Source organism: Leptonychotes weddellii, chromosome 13 (assembly GCF_054177405.1).
Source record: "Leptonychotes weddellii isolate Sample4059 chromosome 13, ASM5417740v2, whole genome shotgun sequence".
In the NCBI taxonomy this organism is placed as follows: Eukaryota; Metazoa; Chordata; class Mammalia; order Carnivora; family Phocidae; genus Leptonychotes; species Leptonychotes weddellii.
In genome coordinates this window covers 61,453,971-61,470,907 of record NC_138381.1, presented here as the reverse complement: position 1 = coordinate 61,470,907, position 16,937 = coordinate 61,453,971, and the positions used below count along the sequence as shown (strand labels likewise).

Below are 16,937 nucleotides of genomic sequence, written 5' to 3'. Positions count from 1 at the left end.
TGCAAAATTTGTGTGTTTAATTTTATCCCATTTATGTAAATCGATACACATCGATATGTATACACACACAATACTGAGGGATGTGCACTAAACTTTTCATGGCCACTATCTCTGAGGGGTGGAATTTCAAAGAACTTCCACCTTGTGCAACAGATACTGCCTTTTTCTCTTACAACAAGCAGATATTGATATTCTAATAAAAAATTTCTAAAAGAGAAAGCAAGTAAGGGGCGCCTGGGTGGCTTAGTTGGTGAAGCAGCCAACTCCGGATTTCTGCTCAGGTCATGATCTCAGGGTGGTGAGATGGAGTCCTGCATCAGGCTCGGCACTCAGCAGGGAGTCGGAGCCTGTTTGAGATTCTCTCCCTCTCCTTCTGCCCCCTCCCCCTGCTTGTGTGCACACTTATTCTCTCTCTCTAAAATAAATAAATCTTTTATTTTATTTTGTCAAAGATTTTATTTATGTATTTGAAGAGAGAGAGCGTGCGCACAAGCAGGGGGAGTGGGAGAGGGGGAAGCAGGCTCCCTGCCTGAGCTGAAGGCAGACACACAACTGACTGAGCCACCCAGGTTCTCCATAAATAAATCTTTTAAAGAAAAAAAAAAAAGAACGTAAAAGATGGTTAGGAAGAATGCTCATACAAAACAGTCAAAATATAAAGCTAAGTGAAAAAAGCCACAAATTCATATAAAACACGATGCATTTTTTTGGTAAACATGTATAAGAAAAAAATTGGAAATGCTCATAACAAATTGTTAATAGTGGCTAACTCTGGGAGAGTCATTTTCCGTTGTATTTCTCTCTGATGTCTACGTTTTCTGCATCAAGCATGTATTATTCTTACAATGGGGGAGGAATAAATTAAGAGGGGGCCTCCCAGAGAGGGTGTGAACACAGAGAAATGCAAGATGTGAGCCCCCAGCTCTGGCTCCAGGCCTAGAGCCCAGCTGCTTGGAGGCCCAGGGTTCCCCTTCCTGAGCTTCCAATGAGGATTCGTCCTTGCGTGGCACTGGTAACTGGGATCTGGGCCTCCCCAGCGCTCCCTGGGTGGGTGTGCCTCACAGGTGGGGGAAATGAGGATTAGCACCCTCCTCAGACTGGCACCAAGAAGCTGTTTATTACTGGAAAAAGTTTCCTTCCCAAGCTCAGCCTGAGGTATTTCCTGGAGTCAAGAGCTGGGACAGTCTTTACGGTTAGAAAGCCCCAAGGACTCCCCACCTGCTCCCCTTGCAATAGTGTCAGGAAAAGCTAAATGCTTGGAAACCTCATCAAGCAAGTTACTGAAGGCCTCTGAAATCCTCTTCTGAGAAGTTGGCATCCAGTATAGCTCTGCTCTGAGCAAGCAGGACCACTCTCTTGGCTAAGTGTATTTGAGAGAATGTCCTATTCTCCTAGCTTCTCTCTTGTTTTCAAAAATCTCTCCAAACTGGTAGAAACTGTTCAGTCATTCAGTCCGTCCGTCAGTCAGCCAATACATCTTTATTGAGTGCCTACTCTGCCTGGCCCTGTTCTAGACCCTGGACACACAGTGGAGACCAAGGAAGATCCCTACCCTCTTGCAGCTTGCATTCTAGTAGGGGAGACAGATGGTAAACAAGAAATTAAATAAAAACTTCAGCTCACGTTAAGGGCTATGAATAAAATAAAACTGGGTAACATATAGGGGGTGACTCAGGTTTAAAGAGCAGTGTGAGATGCTCAGGTAGGGAGTCAAGGAACATTTCTCTATGGAGATGGCATTTGAGCTGAGATTTGAATGGAAATCTCAGCCAGGTAAAGATCAAGAGGAAAGGTATTTCAAGAAACAAGAACAGTGAGAGCAAAGGCCCTGAGGTGGGTGTGGGTTTGGTTTATTCATGGAACTGAAGGAAGTGAGGCAGTAATAGATAGGGTCAGATACTGTGTGCTCTTGTAGGTCATGCTGAAAGAGTTTGGATTCCATTCTAAAAAGAAAGGTAAGCCTCTGGAGGGTTTCTGATGAATAGCTTACATTTATCAACCAGTTACCATGAGCCAGGCATTGTACTAAGTGCTTTGCAGTTTATGTGTCATTTTATTTGAACAATTATCCAAGAGGTCGTTTTATTATTCCCACTGAATAGCTCTAGTGAGGTGTAAAGAGCACTGATTTTAGAATGGACAGTCCTGGGTTAGAATTCAAGCCCCACCACTCACTGGCTATGTGAATTTAGACAAGTTACTTACTGTCCCTGAGCCAGTATCCTCATCTGTAAAATACTCACCATGATATTGCACAATGGCAGCTATGATTCTTGTTATTTCTGGAGATGTCATCTTGGAGGGGTGTCAAGGAGAGTAAGGATTACCGTGCAGTAAATCCTCACCCAGATGACTGCTTAATTAACCCAGCCAGGGGCTATCCAGGCTGTACTCTAGGGCTGCCTGCCAAGGTTCAAAACTTTTCAGCTCTGGGTGGAGTCCAAGTTGGCCTGTCAGCTCAAAGAAGAAAGGCCCAGCCCTTGGAACATTCTAGGCTTTTCCCCAGTAGACACAAGGATACTGCCTATCACAGGCTGGGTTCCCCAGGAAGCAGACTCTGGGCTGGGGGTTAGTGTGCAGGAGGTTTATTTCTCAGGTCCATTTAATTTTTTTTAAAAGATCTTATTTATTTATTTGACAGAGAGAGGGAGAGCACAAGCAGGGGGAGCAGGAGAGGGAGAAGCAGGCTTCCTGCCGAGCAGGGAGCCCAATGCAGGGCTCGATCCCAGGACCCCGGGATCATGACCTGAGCCGAAGGCAGACGCCTAACCGACTGAGCCACCCAGGCGCCCCCATTTAATTTTTTTAAATTAATTTTTTTATTTGTAGCTGGCACACAGCGTTACATTAGTTTCACGTGTACGACACAGTGATTTGACAAGTTTATATGTTACGCTACGCGCACCACGAGTGTAGCTACCATCTGTCACCATACAATGCTATTATAATACCACTGACTATATTCCTTACCCTGTGCCCTTTATTCCCATGACTTACTCATTTCATCTCTGGAAGCCTGTATCTCCCACTCCTCTTCACCCATTTTGCCCATCTCCCCACCCTCTCATCTATTTTATACCTGCATCTACTCCTTGAGGTTCTGCAAGAACAGATTTGCAAAATAAAAATAGCTAGATATCCTTTTACTTATTAAACTCGTGAAGATTTTAAAAAACTATAATAACCGGAGTGAGCAAAGATGCAGGAAATGATCATTCTCAAATCTGGCTGGCGGGAAGGGCCGATTGGACAGTCAAAAAACTTGACTCAGCAATTCTAAGAATTTACCCTGAGAAAATAATCATGGAGGTGGACAAATATTTAGCCAGGAGGTTGTTCACTGCAGTTTAATAGCAAATAATGAGAAACAACCAACATGCACAACTAAGGCACAGGTTGACTGACGTATAGTATCATGAGAGAATACTACTAACCCATTAAAGCGGATGCAGATGAGAAAGGGAAACATGTCCACAATGTCCAACTAGCCGGAAAAACAGGGATAACAGCATGTGTAGTATGATCCCATTTTCGTGGAAAAGGCATATGTAAAAAAGAAAAAAGAGAAAAAAAGAACATGCCTATGTATATTCCTTTTTCTAAAATAATGTTGGAAGGATAAGAGCTAAAATCCTAACGGCAATTATTTCCGGATGGTGGAAATGTTCTTTCTTTTTGCTTACTGATGTGAACCACACTGAGAAGCGTGTTACCGCTTTTATAATAACAGGGGGGAAGCAATGTAAGTTATTAAACAGAAATGGATTCCATCCCGTAACTCAGGCTGCTCGTCCAATAACAAGGAACAAGGACTGTCCTACATATGAATTTGAAGTCTTGTGAGGAAAGGACAAAAATCAATGAATTTAAAATGTCTGAGCAAAGTGCAAAGTTGGAGGGAATACAAATTCGGCAGGCAAAATGGAGGTTATGGTAATTGCTTCAGTGTGAACGAAGGACAAACATTGTTAAAGGGGCAGGGGCTAGGCCGTGCAGAGGATCACACACATACACACACACACACACGCACACCCAGGGCCGGGCCTGGTCCTCGTACCATTAACCATATCCTATGTCACTAGATCCTCAACCCGAGGTGGGCACCGCTCTCTACCCCATTTTACAGGTGGAAAGTGAGGTTCAGAGAGGTTAAGTATCTTGCCCAGGGTAACACAGCTAGAGAAAGTAGAGCAGAAGTTCAAATACAGGACAGTTGGCTCCCGAGGCTGTGCTCATAACCACAGCTCTGTGCTGTGTAAAAATCATTTCTCTCTCTTCGCTGGGGCCTTGGCCTGATACGCTTGGATTTATACACAGATTGAATGCCAAGGGCAGACTCCAGCCGGCATCAAGGACAAGGCAGTGATGGAATGTAGAGAAAGTGTCAGCTGGGAGCCACTTAGCCGACAGTCTCAGTACAGGGGTACTGACCGCCTTCGTGCTGCTCCCGGCCTATTCTCCCTTCAAAACTCCTGCACAGAAAACTTCCTCGGCTGCTCTGGACACTTATTCTCCACTGCACCCTCATAAGACTGCCAGATTAACTCCCTTGCTCAAACACCTTCAATGGCTCCCCACTACTGGTAAGATCAAGTTCAAATTCCTTAACCTGCCATTTAAGATCCAAGCTACCTCAAATCTCACTTTACAAACCTCCCAAATATGGTCCTTGCTGTGGGTCCCTTTGCTCTCCCGTCTTGTGTCTAGGTATGGATTATGGAAATAGCACATGCCTGGGTTTGAATTCTAGCTCTGCTACTCTCTGGCCAGGTGACCTTGGGCAGGTTGCATCCTCTCCTTGGGCCTCAGTTTCCTCCTGTGGAAAATGGGATAATGAGAGCAATCCCTCACAGGGTGGTTGGGAAGCTATGTGAAATAATGCTTATAATGTTCTTAGCACCCGCCTACTAGTGGTGGTTTTGTTATGTTGCTACCGTGAGTACATTAAGGGGGGGCTCCCTGCACAGTCTTCAGGGAACAGTGCCTAATTGGCATATTCGATCCACAAAATGTGGGCTGAGAGCTTTGGGGATGACTGTACAGCTGAATCATCCAAGTGCCCCACCCCTTGTCCCAGCTGTTTTGAAACCGTGTTCCTGACATCCTTTCTTTCCCTCTAAGGTCTGATCACTTTCTCGTGCTCCCCTGTGTGTCCCGTGATAATCTCGTTTTCAGTGTCTCTAACACTGTTTTGAACTCCAGCCGACTCGTGCATTCCTCCGGCGGTCCTTATCTCTTCCCTACACCTTTAACCATGTTAACGGACTCCTCTCCGCTTTCGTCTATCTTCCTCCTTTCCAGATGTCTGAGCACACTTCTGCCTCCCTCCTGTACAGGCCTCCAACAGAGAGGCTGCTTCCTGCCCTGGGGCTGCAAGTCTGTGTGTCTTATCTCCTCGCCAATCTTCCCTAATGAAACACCTCCTTCAAACGGTAGTTTGAAGGGTAGCCCTTCCTTCCGTTAGCAGACAGGGGAAACTATGGCAAAGTGGAGATTTGGGAAAATATATCCTGCCCAACTTCCCACTCTCATCTCTGTCAATGGAATGATTTGATTATAAGTTGTATTAATAGAAGTATGGTGTTTAGAACAAAGGAGGTGATAGGTCCTCTTTTCCATGCTGAGCCAACCACGCATGGAGTAAGTGTCAAGCTATAGGGAGATAGGAAAGCCAAGAGGCTGAAAATATGGACTTTGGAGGCTGGTAAACCTGGGTTTGAATCTTGACGCAGCCACTGCTCAGCCATGAGCAAGGGGCCGAACCTCTAAATGAGGCTTATATAATCACACCTACCACCTGGCTTTGTTTCAAGGATTCAGTGAGGTAATTTGCTGCCCCACAAAGCTAAGCAGGCTACCTCCTCTGCTCCCAGGGCACCCATCACACGCTTACCAGGCTGGATTGTGCCAATCTTCTTCTCTTGCCTCCTCTTGTGTGTCCAGATCATCCTGAGCCCAGAGGTTTCCGGGAGGACTGCTGTACGGGAGTCACGGCAGCCGTGCTGAGAGGCTGAGAAGTGGGGTGCACAGAAATCTGCGTGGGGCATTGGTGGGAGGCACCCGCCACCCTTCTCCTGGGTCCCACTGAGCAGGGCCCTGTGAGTTCACTAGCCTGCCTCACAGCGGGCCAGCACTGCACACCTTATCCCAGCCATCCTGCCAACATCTCAATGTGGAGACAATTGTGGCTCAGAGAACCTCGCTCAGAGTCACAGAGCTGGAGAGTGGCTGAGGCCAGCTTGGTTCTAACCCCAGAGCTCAGCCCCTGCTCTAAATGGCAAAAGCCAAATAAGCTGCTGGCCCTTCAGAGGACCCTGATCCCCAAGGAAAAAGTCTGGCACGGCCATTGCATGTTACTCTTGTGTTAATACTCTGGGGGAGGAGCCAATGCCTTTCTGTGTAGAACTCTCCTGAATGGGGGGGGTCTGATTTTCCAGCTGTGACAGGCCGCACACACCCCTGTGGCGGGTCACGGAGCGGGATGTTGCCCTGCTGACGTGATACAGTCCGGCTGGACCCGGGGCTGCGATCTGCCCATTGGATCTGTCATGTGGCATCTGGTCCGCCTGTCATAGGAAAGGGGCAACTGTCTCACCAGTCAGAGGGGTCCCCGTGTGACAGCTCCCAGGCTCCCCTAGAGGCAGGGGCCTTGAGGGGAGGCTGCTTCATGACAGAACTTGCTCGTGGAGCCAAAAGCTTTGGAGTTCAGGCCATTCCCTGATTCTGTCCTTCTGGAGAGAACTGTCAGCAAAAATCCAGACAGAGGCAGCTCTCAAACTTTTCCTGGCCCTGGGACCCCAGCATTCCATTGGAAATGTGCCTGTTGGAAATGGGTGATTTGTGCAAAGAAGTTTCTGGCAGGGTGATTAACAGAGAGAAGTGGAAACTGCCCCAAATGCAGAGTGGCCAGAAAACTCCCATCAGTTTTCTTCTCTCCCCTTTGAACAAGATTCACCAATTTCAGAGTGCCCTCTGTCCCCACCCAGTATGATCTCAGCTGACCCTCACAATTACCCATGCCCATGAGGCAAGAGAGGTGAGAGAATGATCATCCCCATTTCCTAGAAGAAGAAATTGAGGCCCAGAGAGGCCAAGGAACTGACCCAAAGTCACACAGCTTGTTGAAATCTAAGGGCCTAGACCCTAGGCTCCTGACCCTCAGTGCAGTGCTCTTTTCACCACCCTTTATGAACAAAATAACAATAAAAAGGATGGGCTCTTGAGGCCTGCAAATGTGCACGTGAAAGAACATAGAGTAAGCAGGCTAGACCACAGGATGGGAGATGGGGGCTGGAGCCTGCGTGTAAGCTCTACACGTAAAATCCTAAATGGACAGGCATGGTTGGCCCTCATCCCACTGAAGGGCCCCCTTTCAGCCTGGCTCTTTCATGAAAACCACTTTAAGAAGAAGAAAACCGTAATTACCCCCTTGGGATGGCAGAGCACTTAAGGGATCTGTCAGAGTGCTGAGGGTGGGCTCATGCAGCCAGAAAAAGCATATTTAGTGTCATAATTTCATAGTTGGGAAACTAAAATTAAGTGCCTGTTGTTCTTGTAATTCAGACCACAGCGAGTAAAGCTCGATGATATAACCTCCATGGCTGGGAGAGCGCCATGGAAGCCCAGCGAATTCTTAGGCAGGGCAAACCTCCCCCACTCCCAGGGGAAGTGGGGATAGCTGAAATCCCAGAGTCTGAGATTAGGGGGTGGGTTGGGGCTTTAAATAGGTTGAGAAACTCTGGACAAAATGCCCTTTAAGGCTCTCCGAGGTCTGCCACCTACGTAAAATTCTCTTGATGATTATCGATTGTTGGGAGAGAATTTCCAGTGTGAAGTCAGAATTTGATTCTCATTTTAAGACACACATACCACCCCACCCCAACCCCACCCCCCGGGGCATTGGTTACCTTGCTTCTGGCTGCAGAATTGCAACACCAGCCTCTGGCCATAGTCAAGGTCACTTCCTCCTGCCCCAGCACTCAAGAGATCTAGTTAGCTAGGACCGCACATCAGGCTGACCTGGGGAGCTCCTCCTGGGGTCTAGTCTTCCCCCAAGTGGATCTTCTAGAGCCCTGGTGCCTCCCCTGCTCCTTCTAGGCATCCCATCAACATGGTCTGGATTCCAAGGCTCCCTCCTCACCTCTCAGCTCCCTCTTCCTCCTCTCTGATGCCAACTTCCTCAGAAGGGGGGCCCCACTCTCCTGCCTTCTCTTCCTCACCTTCCATTCTTTCCACATCTCCCCATCACTTCCTGGCAAGGTGGGGCAGAGCCCCAGGGAGCCCCACTGACTTAGCTAGGTTGACCTCCCAGCTGCTGCCTGACACTGCGACCACTACCCTCTGCTTCTTTTTTTTAAGATGTTATTTATTTATTTAATTGAGAGAGAGAGAGAGAGCGAGAGGTAGTGGGTTGGGGGGAGCAGAGGAAGAGGGAGAAGCAGTCTCCCCGCTGAGCAGAGAGCCCAATTCGGGGCTCTATCCCAGGACCCTGGGATCATGACCTGAGCCGAAGGCAGACGCATAACCGACTGAGCCACCCAGGTGCCCCACTACCCTCTGCTTCTGGAAAGTCTCTTTGCTCTTGGCTTCTTTCTGTTCACTTTGCCTGCTCATTTCTCCATTCGTTTATTAGGGCTTAGTACAACCGTGACTAAATCACTTTCCCAAAATGTCTTAATATCCACATCCCACCTTGGATTGTGAACTCCATGAGGGCGGAGGGGAGACAATCTTTCTCACACATGCCTGACCGCAGTGCCTGGCACCTAGTAGATCTTGGTAAACGTGCGCTGAGTGGATGCATTTAGCGTCTCCTCCCTTGGTCCTCCCAACCAGGCTGACCGTCCATGCCCCAAGCCCTGAGGGCAGGCAGTAAATACTGGGAGCTGCTGTTCGGGACAAATGTCTGGGCCATGGCCTGGCCTGTGGTCCTAATTCTGGGACTCCCATCCTCTTTCCCACCCTTCTTCCATATTCACCCTGGACCCTTTGGCCCCCTCCCAGGCCTCCGTGCTCCTCAGGCTCTGCGGTCCCCATCTCAGCTGAGAGCTCTACCCCCAGCCTTTTCTCTGCTTCCCCTGGACAGGAACTGGACATAAAAATGAAGAGTCATTCAGTGGGCTTCATGGCAGACTGGACACACAGAGGAAAGGACAAACGAATCTGAAAAAAAAAGTGAAATAAAACAGGGCATCTGAGATCTGTGGGACGATACCCCACTCATGCAATACATACAAGTGGGGTCCCCTCAACCTGGTCTGATGAACTGGGATTTCCCATCCTCCTGTCCTATAGCTATTGGGCTTATATTTTCTTCTTTCTTTGTTAAGAACAGTAGTGACAAGGATGCGGATGTGGGGGGAAAAAAAGGAATGGCATGTGGTGTAGGGGTTAAGAGCGTGGGCTTTAGGAGACAATCCTGGGACTGAAGCCCTCCTTGGTCATGTGGTATATGTGTGACCTTAGACAGGTCACCTACCCTCTCCGACCTTGGTTTTCTCATCTGTACCTACCTGGTGAGAGTTAGACGAGATAACCCAAGAACCCAGCAGAAACTCCGGCCATGGAAGTACTTGGTAAGCGCCTTTAATTCTCATTACAAATATCACGGTCTTACTGTCGTTTTCGTTTATGTACATTCCTTTCCAGACTTGGTCTGTACGCAAATTTTTCAAAAATATTTTCACAATCATGGAGCATTACCATCCAATTTATTCTCTTAAAAAAACAACAAGAACAACAAACTGATTCTTCAATATTTTGTTTCTCACATTCCTACCAAGTGTTCATTGACGTCATTTTAAAGAAGGGGGCTCCACAACCACCCCCTGCATTTTTGGTGGGCTGACTTTTGTTTGTGGTTTTGTTGGTCTCCCTCCCTGCATTATTTAGCCCAAGCTCCCGGTGTGACAGGGACAGGCAGTTTCCTGCTAATTGCTTACTTTTCCAGAGTGCACCTGGAGCTAAGAAAGGACCTGCGTCCAGGCTCTGCTGCTAACTTGCCTCCCTGGGCTCCCGGGTCCCTTTTTATCCGTGACAGGCTCTGCCCTGCCCTCCCCACCTCACAGAGGCACAGTAGCACTGTTCAGACAGACCCGTCTGCTACCTTTGCCACTCGTGAGCTAGAAACAATGACATTCAAAGTCCTAAGTCCTCTTGGAGGTACTGGGTCATAAAAGCTTCCCGGGAAATGCCTGTGACAGTCGTGTTCTCTAATAGGGTGCAGAGAAGGCACTTAGAAATTCCTGCTTAGGAGCAGTGGTGGGGTGGCAGGGCCCGGTGATCAAAGTGAGCAGGGTTCAGGGCTCCCACCCACTTCACTTGTAACATTTCTGCCATTGCCCATCTTAAACCTTGGGGCCTCCGCGGAGGATTGGATTGGCACCAGGTGGACACCATTCACCTGGCCCAACGTACCCACTTTGCAGATGGGAAAACTGAGGCCCTGAGAGGTGAAGGTAAAGCACTGCTCTGGATGACTCCTGAGTGAGGTGTTTGCAAACATCCCTGAAGGGGTGCCCTCAAGATCTGAAATGAGGAAGAACATAGTTCCTCAAGGGAGATCAAGTTTGACCTGGCAGTACATTCTGGAAAGTTTGAAAAATCGCTGTCTTCTCCAATCCTTTAAACCAGAATGCCAAGGTGAGGCCTGAACACTGCTCCCAGCGGTCAGGAGGCATGTATGACAGAATGAAGGTGAGAGGGGCTGTGTGAACAGCAACAGGTAAGGTAGGTAAAGGCCAGAGCTCCCCTAACTCACCTCACCTTGCTCCAGGGCCAAGAGCTGGGTCTGAGGAGCTCAGGGAGAGAGAAAAGAAATGGCCCTCGCCTGTACGGTTCCTGGCAAATGCCTCGAGGAGGAAGCAGAGTCTTCCTGCTGCCTGCCAGAGTGGCTAACCCCGAGCCCGATCTCAGCTAATTCAGCAGCTCGAGGAGAAGACACCACTCTCCTATCTGCTCTGCATCTCAAATGCACCAAGAGAACTGGCGTGACTCAGAGGAATTGCTATTGATTTTTGCTTGTGTGGCTGACCTAACAAAACCAATTCGTCAAGGGCCTGTCTGCCTCGCTGCTCCAGACGCTCATCCTAACCACATGCAAATAAATTACACAAGCATCTAGGGTGATTTGTCAAGGTCCAGCTGGGCAGGGGCCCTGGCTCCCGGGGATGGCCTCCAGGCCAGGCTGGGCAGGATCAGGCCAGCAAACACCCCGCGGCCGATCCTCTGTTGATCAGCAACATTCTCAGGGGCCCAGGAATCAGGCTGCCTGGCAGCTGCTGCCACATGGTGAACCAACCGGCCATGCCCAGGAGGAGGTTTTGAGGAACTGGACCCAAGTCCTTCAACGGGGCTTGGTAGGGACATCCTCACTGGTGTCTTCTGGTCTCCGACTCCTTGACTCTGCAGGATCTGATGGAGGGTACACACAACCAGCAGGCGCCGAGCTCTGGTACTGGCTCTGCTACGGGACAAGTGTCCTCAGGTCCGCTGTGAGATGGCAATGACCCCGCCGTCTAGGATGCTATAAAGGCCAGGGGTCCGACTGAGGGTCAAATCCTTGTTCTCCCACTTCCTGCCTGTAGCCTGGGCAGGCACCTCCAGCTCTCAGTGGCTCACCTACACCACAGGGCCGGAAATACTCCCTACCTCCTAGGGTGGAGGTTGTAGGGACTGAACGAGAACACGGAAAGGACCAGAGGGCCTCACAACCTCATCTCTTCCTTCTACAAGCAGGGACTAGAGGTTCAGAGGAGGGAGTAATGTGCTCAGGGCCACACAGCAAAGCAGGGCAACATCAGGAGGGGTTAAAATGAGAGGCAAGCACGCAGGGCTGATGAGCAGAGCAGGTGATCATCCTGCTCTCTCGCTCTCCCGATGGTGGCTGTCACTGAAGAATGGGGTACAGGGGGAGCAGGCCAGGGGCACATCATGGATCACTGCTTGAAAGGGTCAAAAACTTTATTTGCAGGCCTTTTCTGTTTTTGTTTTGGAATTTATAGGTTTCCTGCCGTCCAGGAAGGAAACCACCAAGAGAAGTGGTGTCTTGCTGCATGAGGTTTGTGGGGCTTGCCTTGGGGCTCCGTCCCCATCCCTTTTGCCTGCTCGCTGGCCCCAGGGGTTCCTCCGCTGTGGGATAAGGCACTGTGTGTTCTGCAAGAAGGCGCTCACGGCTGGCTGGTGGACGACGAGGCGGCCTTCTCAGGGGCTGCGAAGCTGAGGCTGTTGAGGGGTGGAGTTGAACTTGGGGCCCTGGCAGGAGGCCAACTGGTGAGGAGACCCAAGGCTATGGTAACTCAGCCTGGCAGGTCTGGTGCTGCTGCCTCCCGGCTGGCCCTGACAGGGCGGCCTCAGGATGGAATCATGCCTTTGCTTCTTTTGCGGTCAGCCATGGTTCTCCAGTTGTGGTTGGCTCGCGTCGCCTTGTTGGCTTCCTTCTTCCTGCGTTCCTGGGTTGTCTCACGGCTCTGCCCGTGGCCCCGGGGGCTGCCGGCCACTACCGTCGAGCTGTCGTGCCGGTACCTGAGGGAGGAACAAGCCACCCCAGGGGATGGGAAGAGCCCACTGCCTTTCTCAGAGGTCCCGGGGAGAGGACACATGGCTCGGGCCCAGGACACCCCTGTCCCCACTTCCAGTGGGAGAAGAAATGGAGCCCAGCAAGGGCAGGGCTCTGGGGGGCTCTGGCCGGTCCTGTGTCTGGTGAACTCTCTTCTCTGAGCCCTGCCTCCAGATGGGTCCGTGGCCTAGCTGTGGGAAGAACCACCTGTGGGCTGACCACAGCCCACAACGAGGAGAGGAGAGCTTGGGGACGGGGATGGGCCTATTTCTGCCTCTGTAAAATGAGGATGATGATAAAGTGGCTACTTCATAGGGCTGTCGTGAGGGTTAAATTAACACATGTAACGCACTTGGGGTTTATGTGTGGGCTTCCTACGTGGTTGGCTGAGCCTTCCCCAGATGGGTCCCCTCCCACCAGACACAGCTCTTTAAAATGCTCACCCCTTCCTGGTGAGGAAGGCCATCCGCCTGGCTTCTGCCTTCTCCCGCAGCACTGCAGGGTCCTGCACAAAATGGTCAGGCTGTGGAGGGGAGGGGAGAAAAAAAAAAATCTAGTCACGAGCAGCCCCATTTGCCTAAGCTGTGGTGAGGCTGCGCCTGACTGAGTCTTGTTGATGCCTCCAGGCCAGGAGAGGGGGAAAGCCACAGTGTGGCAGGGTGATGCCCTAGAATGGAGCCACCCTTGCTTGGGTCCAAGGCTTCCATTAGAAGCCTCTCTTCTCCTTTAGAAGCAGCTAAAGGGACTAAGGCATCCTGCACAGGCATGGTGGGGCAGGTGGACCACAGTTGGAGCACGGATGACAAATGGGGGACAGGCCAGAATGGCCACCATGAGAGGCCACACAGGGCCTTGAAGGCCAAGAGAGCTGCCCCGGGAGCTGCTTTGTCCTCACTCTAGTGCCACCGCCGATGTGCTCTGGGAGTAGCCACTCTTGAAGACTGTTTTTTGGCCAATAAGCAAAGGAGACTGGACTAGCAGTGGGGAGTACTGTGACTTAAGGATCACACACAGGCTTCAGTGGTCTGCACTGCTTAAAAAAACACAAACAAAACAAGTGTAACTGGTAACATTTGAAAACTGGAAGATTTTATAGAAAAATCTGGGCTGATCCCTTGCCTGGGTAGAAGAGAAAGCCCTGGAAGCTCTGGGCCTACGTTTCTGCTGAGAAGCCCCTCAGGCAGGGTGTATGTGTGCTTCTACCCCAATAGCCACGGTCTCCATCAGTTTCTGCTACCCCTCTTCATCAGGAGCCTGGCCTGGACACATTCCGCTTGTTACCTTGGTGGGAGGGCACGAGGGGCTCCAGGAGTCCCAGGATGCCACTCCATTCAACCTGAGCAACACCGCCCTTATCTGTTTTATATGTTGAGGTTTCTTTTGAAAAAAAAGTTCAGCTGCCAAAAAATAGAATTTTCAAACCCACCAGCCCAGATGACCTCCAAGGGCCCTTGGGCTCTAACATCTCTGTGAGTTGCAGAATTGCCGTCCTGGAACCCCTGAGGGGCTCAGTGGCAGTTGGTTAAGTGTCTGCCTTTGGCTCAGGTCATGGGTCCTGGGATCAAGTCCCGCATCGGGCTCCTTGCTCAGCAGGGAGCTCTGCCTGCCACTCCTCCTGCTTGTGCTTGCTCTTTCTCTGTCTTGCTCTCTCACTCTGACAAATCAAATAAATAAAATCTTAAAAAAACAAAAAAAAAAAGAATTGCCATCCTGAGCATGGTGGCCGAGAGCTGCCCTTCTCTCAGCCCCCAGGCTCCTGGGCCTAATGAACCCAGCAGCTCAAAGGCTTGGCCTCTAATCCATCCCCTAAGCTCTCACTGGGTAGTGGAGGTGAGTTGTAAGCTAGCAACTCTCCAAGCAGACATCCTAGGCTCAAAAGAACCCTTTTTTTCCCGGGCAGGGATGCTGGGGCTGCCTCAGAGCTAACTGCGGGAAAGCAGGGGTGCAGTGGTCCCAATGTGCCCTTCAGAATTGCACCCTCCCCTTCATCTGTCACCTGCCAAGGAGGTACCTTAGGAGCCTCTTCTTCAGCCTCCTCTTCCTCCTCCTCGTCCTCTTCCTGCCCTTCTCCGGGCACTTTGGTTCTCAGCACCTGAGGGATGGTGAAGGGCCTAAGGGTTTAGAGAGAAAGTGAGATCAAAGACTGGATTAAACCTGGAGAGGGAGCCTCAGGGAGGAGGGGATTGGGCTGGGTGAGGAGGGGGCATCAGGATGGGGATGGGCTCAGGGAGCTGGAAAAAACCAAAGTGCTTTTCAAGCCAGCTTTGCTCCAGCCCCCAGACTCTCTGAGGGTACCAGAGTCTGACGCAGGGGCTTAGGGGAGGCTGAGCGGGCTGGGGCAGCTCTGCTTTTATCTGCACTGGGAAATCTCTCTAAGATTCCACGGCGGAGAGTTTTCTCCAGTCAAGGAGAACAATCTAAAAGGACTGTATGAAACCAAATAAATGCTGCCCCACTCAGGATGGGCTGGACCAAATGGCCAAGGTGGTGGCTGGGGGTAGAAGGAGCACTGGACTAGGAGTCAAAAGGGCTCAGTTTAGGCCCTGGCTCTACCACTGACTTGCTCACGGGATCAGGGCCTCAGCCTCCCCATCTGTATAAACAAGAGGCTTTGGGAGCCCCGCTGCGCCCCACCCCCGCGCCCCCCGGCACTCCACCCACTTAGGGCCCTGCAGCCTCACCTGCGGCTGATGAGCTCGTCATCCGAGTCGGCATCGTTGGCGCCCACCTGGTTGCCATCGTATGTGTCATCGTACTCGTCCTCGTAGTCGTCACCTCGGTAGGACAGGCCCTCGCCAGGCTGCAGGGGCACCTGCAAGAGCAGGAGCGTGGGGCCCAGGGGCCCGGGGCTGGCCAGTGTCCCCCACCCCGGCGGCCTGGGGCCCTTACCTCCTCCACCACCACGCGGTACTGCTCATAGCGCTGCCGCTGCGCGACCACGTCCCGCTTGTCGTTCAGCAGGCTCCGTGTGTTCTCCTCCTTCCTGGCGGTGGACAGGCGGGGACAGCAGAGAGAGAGGAAACCATCAGGCTTGGAAGGCTGTGAGCACGAGGGTCCAAGGCACCGTGGGCTCGGGCTGGCGCAAACTGCACTGGGGAGAGGGGGCAGGGGCGTGGGCAGGTGCCTGTGTGCCCGGGTCCAGCCGCTCTGGAAGGCATCCCAAAGGGCTGCCGCCATGGAAAACGTGCCCACCCTTCGGCCGGGAAATGCCGCTCAGAGGCGCCCACCCTAGGGAAAGGCTGGCGAGGTGCATAAAGAGGTCTGATGGGGAATTTTCTTTTCAACGTTGTTTGTGACAGTGAAAAATGGAAAACACCTAGTGTCCATCACGGGTGAAATGGCCAAATGATATGCCACAGCTATATTACAGAACGCTGGGCGGCTGTTATCAAGAATGACATTCATCTATTTGTGCTGATGCAGAAAGAGTTCTAAGACTTACTCCAGAGGAAAAAAGCAAGCTACAGAAAAATGTATACATATGATCCCAACTGTATAAAAAGCAGAAAGCAAACCAGACAAACTATCTGTTCCTATGAGCACAGCGATTATAATTTACATATGTCAATGCACAGACAGAGCTAGTAAGTCCCCCACCAAATGACAATGGTTACTCCTAGGTAGGGCCTGGGATTATTTGAACCTTTTAAAAAACAAAAATTTAGGGGTGCCTTGGTGGCGCAGTCAGTTAAGCCTCCGACTCTTGGTTTCGGTTCAGGTCATGATCTCAGGGTCCTGGGATCGAGCCCCTCGTTGGGCTCCATGCTCAGCATGGAGTCTGCTTGAGATTCTCTCTCTCCCTCTCCCTCTGCCCCTCCTGCTCATGCTGTCTCTCTCTCTCTAAAATAAATAAAATCTTTAAAAAATAAACAATAATTTAAGAAAGAGCAAGGCCACATGTGGCCCTCTTACTGAGCTCAGGGGAGCCACAGGGGACCTCAGGGGGCTGAGGGGTGAGCAGGGGTAGCTGCCTTCTTTTTCCCACCCCTGTTTCATCACGGTGGCTTTCTATCTGTTCTACAGTTCAATCTTCCATGTCAGATTGCACTGGAAGAAAAAAGTCCAAAAGTTCAACTCCTGTTATATATCACAGGTGAGGAAATTTGGGTGCGGTGGAAGGAAGGAGTGGGATGTGCTTGGGATCAGTGAACTGTAGCACAACCTCAGTGGGGACTCAGGCCTCTTGACTGTGGCTTTGCAAATCTGTAGAAAAACTTGGCTTGTCAGACACATGGACAGGCCTGTGGAATGTAGTTTCTAGCCCTGCAGGGGAAAATCAATATGAGATGCCAGGCAAGAAAATCCAGCTTAGCTGTGTAATCAGTGTTCTGGAATGTATCAAGGGTAGGGGGGAAAAGAAGAAGAAAGAAGAAAGAAGAAA

At 50.8% G+C, this 16,937-nt stretch overlaps 1 protein-coding gene across 12 annotated transcripts in view; it reads right to left on the bottom strand.

Annotated features, from left to right (window-relative positions):
- Positions 1-9,569: 9,569 nt before the first annotated feature.
- The window catches only part of ASCC2 (activating signal cointegrator 1 complex subunit 2), a 37,688-nt gene continuing 30,320 nt past the window's right edge, over positions 9,570-16,937 (bottom strand). For 10 of the 12 annotated variants that reach the window (XM_081801837.1, XM_081801839.1, XM_081801838.1 and 7 more), the window contains 5 exons: positions 15,446-15,647; positions 15,238-15,368; positions 14,568-14,667; positions 13,000-13,079; positions 9,570-12,522 (listed from right to left, as the gene is read on the bottom strand). In XM_081801837.1, the coding sequence (XP_081657963.1) occupies positions 12,351-12,522; positions 13,000-13,079; positions 14,568-14,667; positions 15,238-15,368; positions 15,446-15,647 (685 nt within the window). In that variant the 3' untranslated portion in view covers positions 9,570-12,350. The remainder of the gene's footprint in view (positions 12,523-12,999; positions 13,080-14,567; positions 14,668-15,237; positions 15,369-15,445; positions 15,648-16,937) is intronic. The other 2 variants (XM_081801841.1, XM_006739665.3) reach the window with 1 other exon arrangement.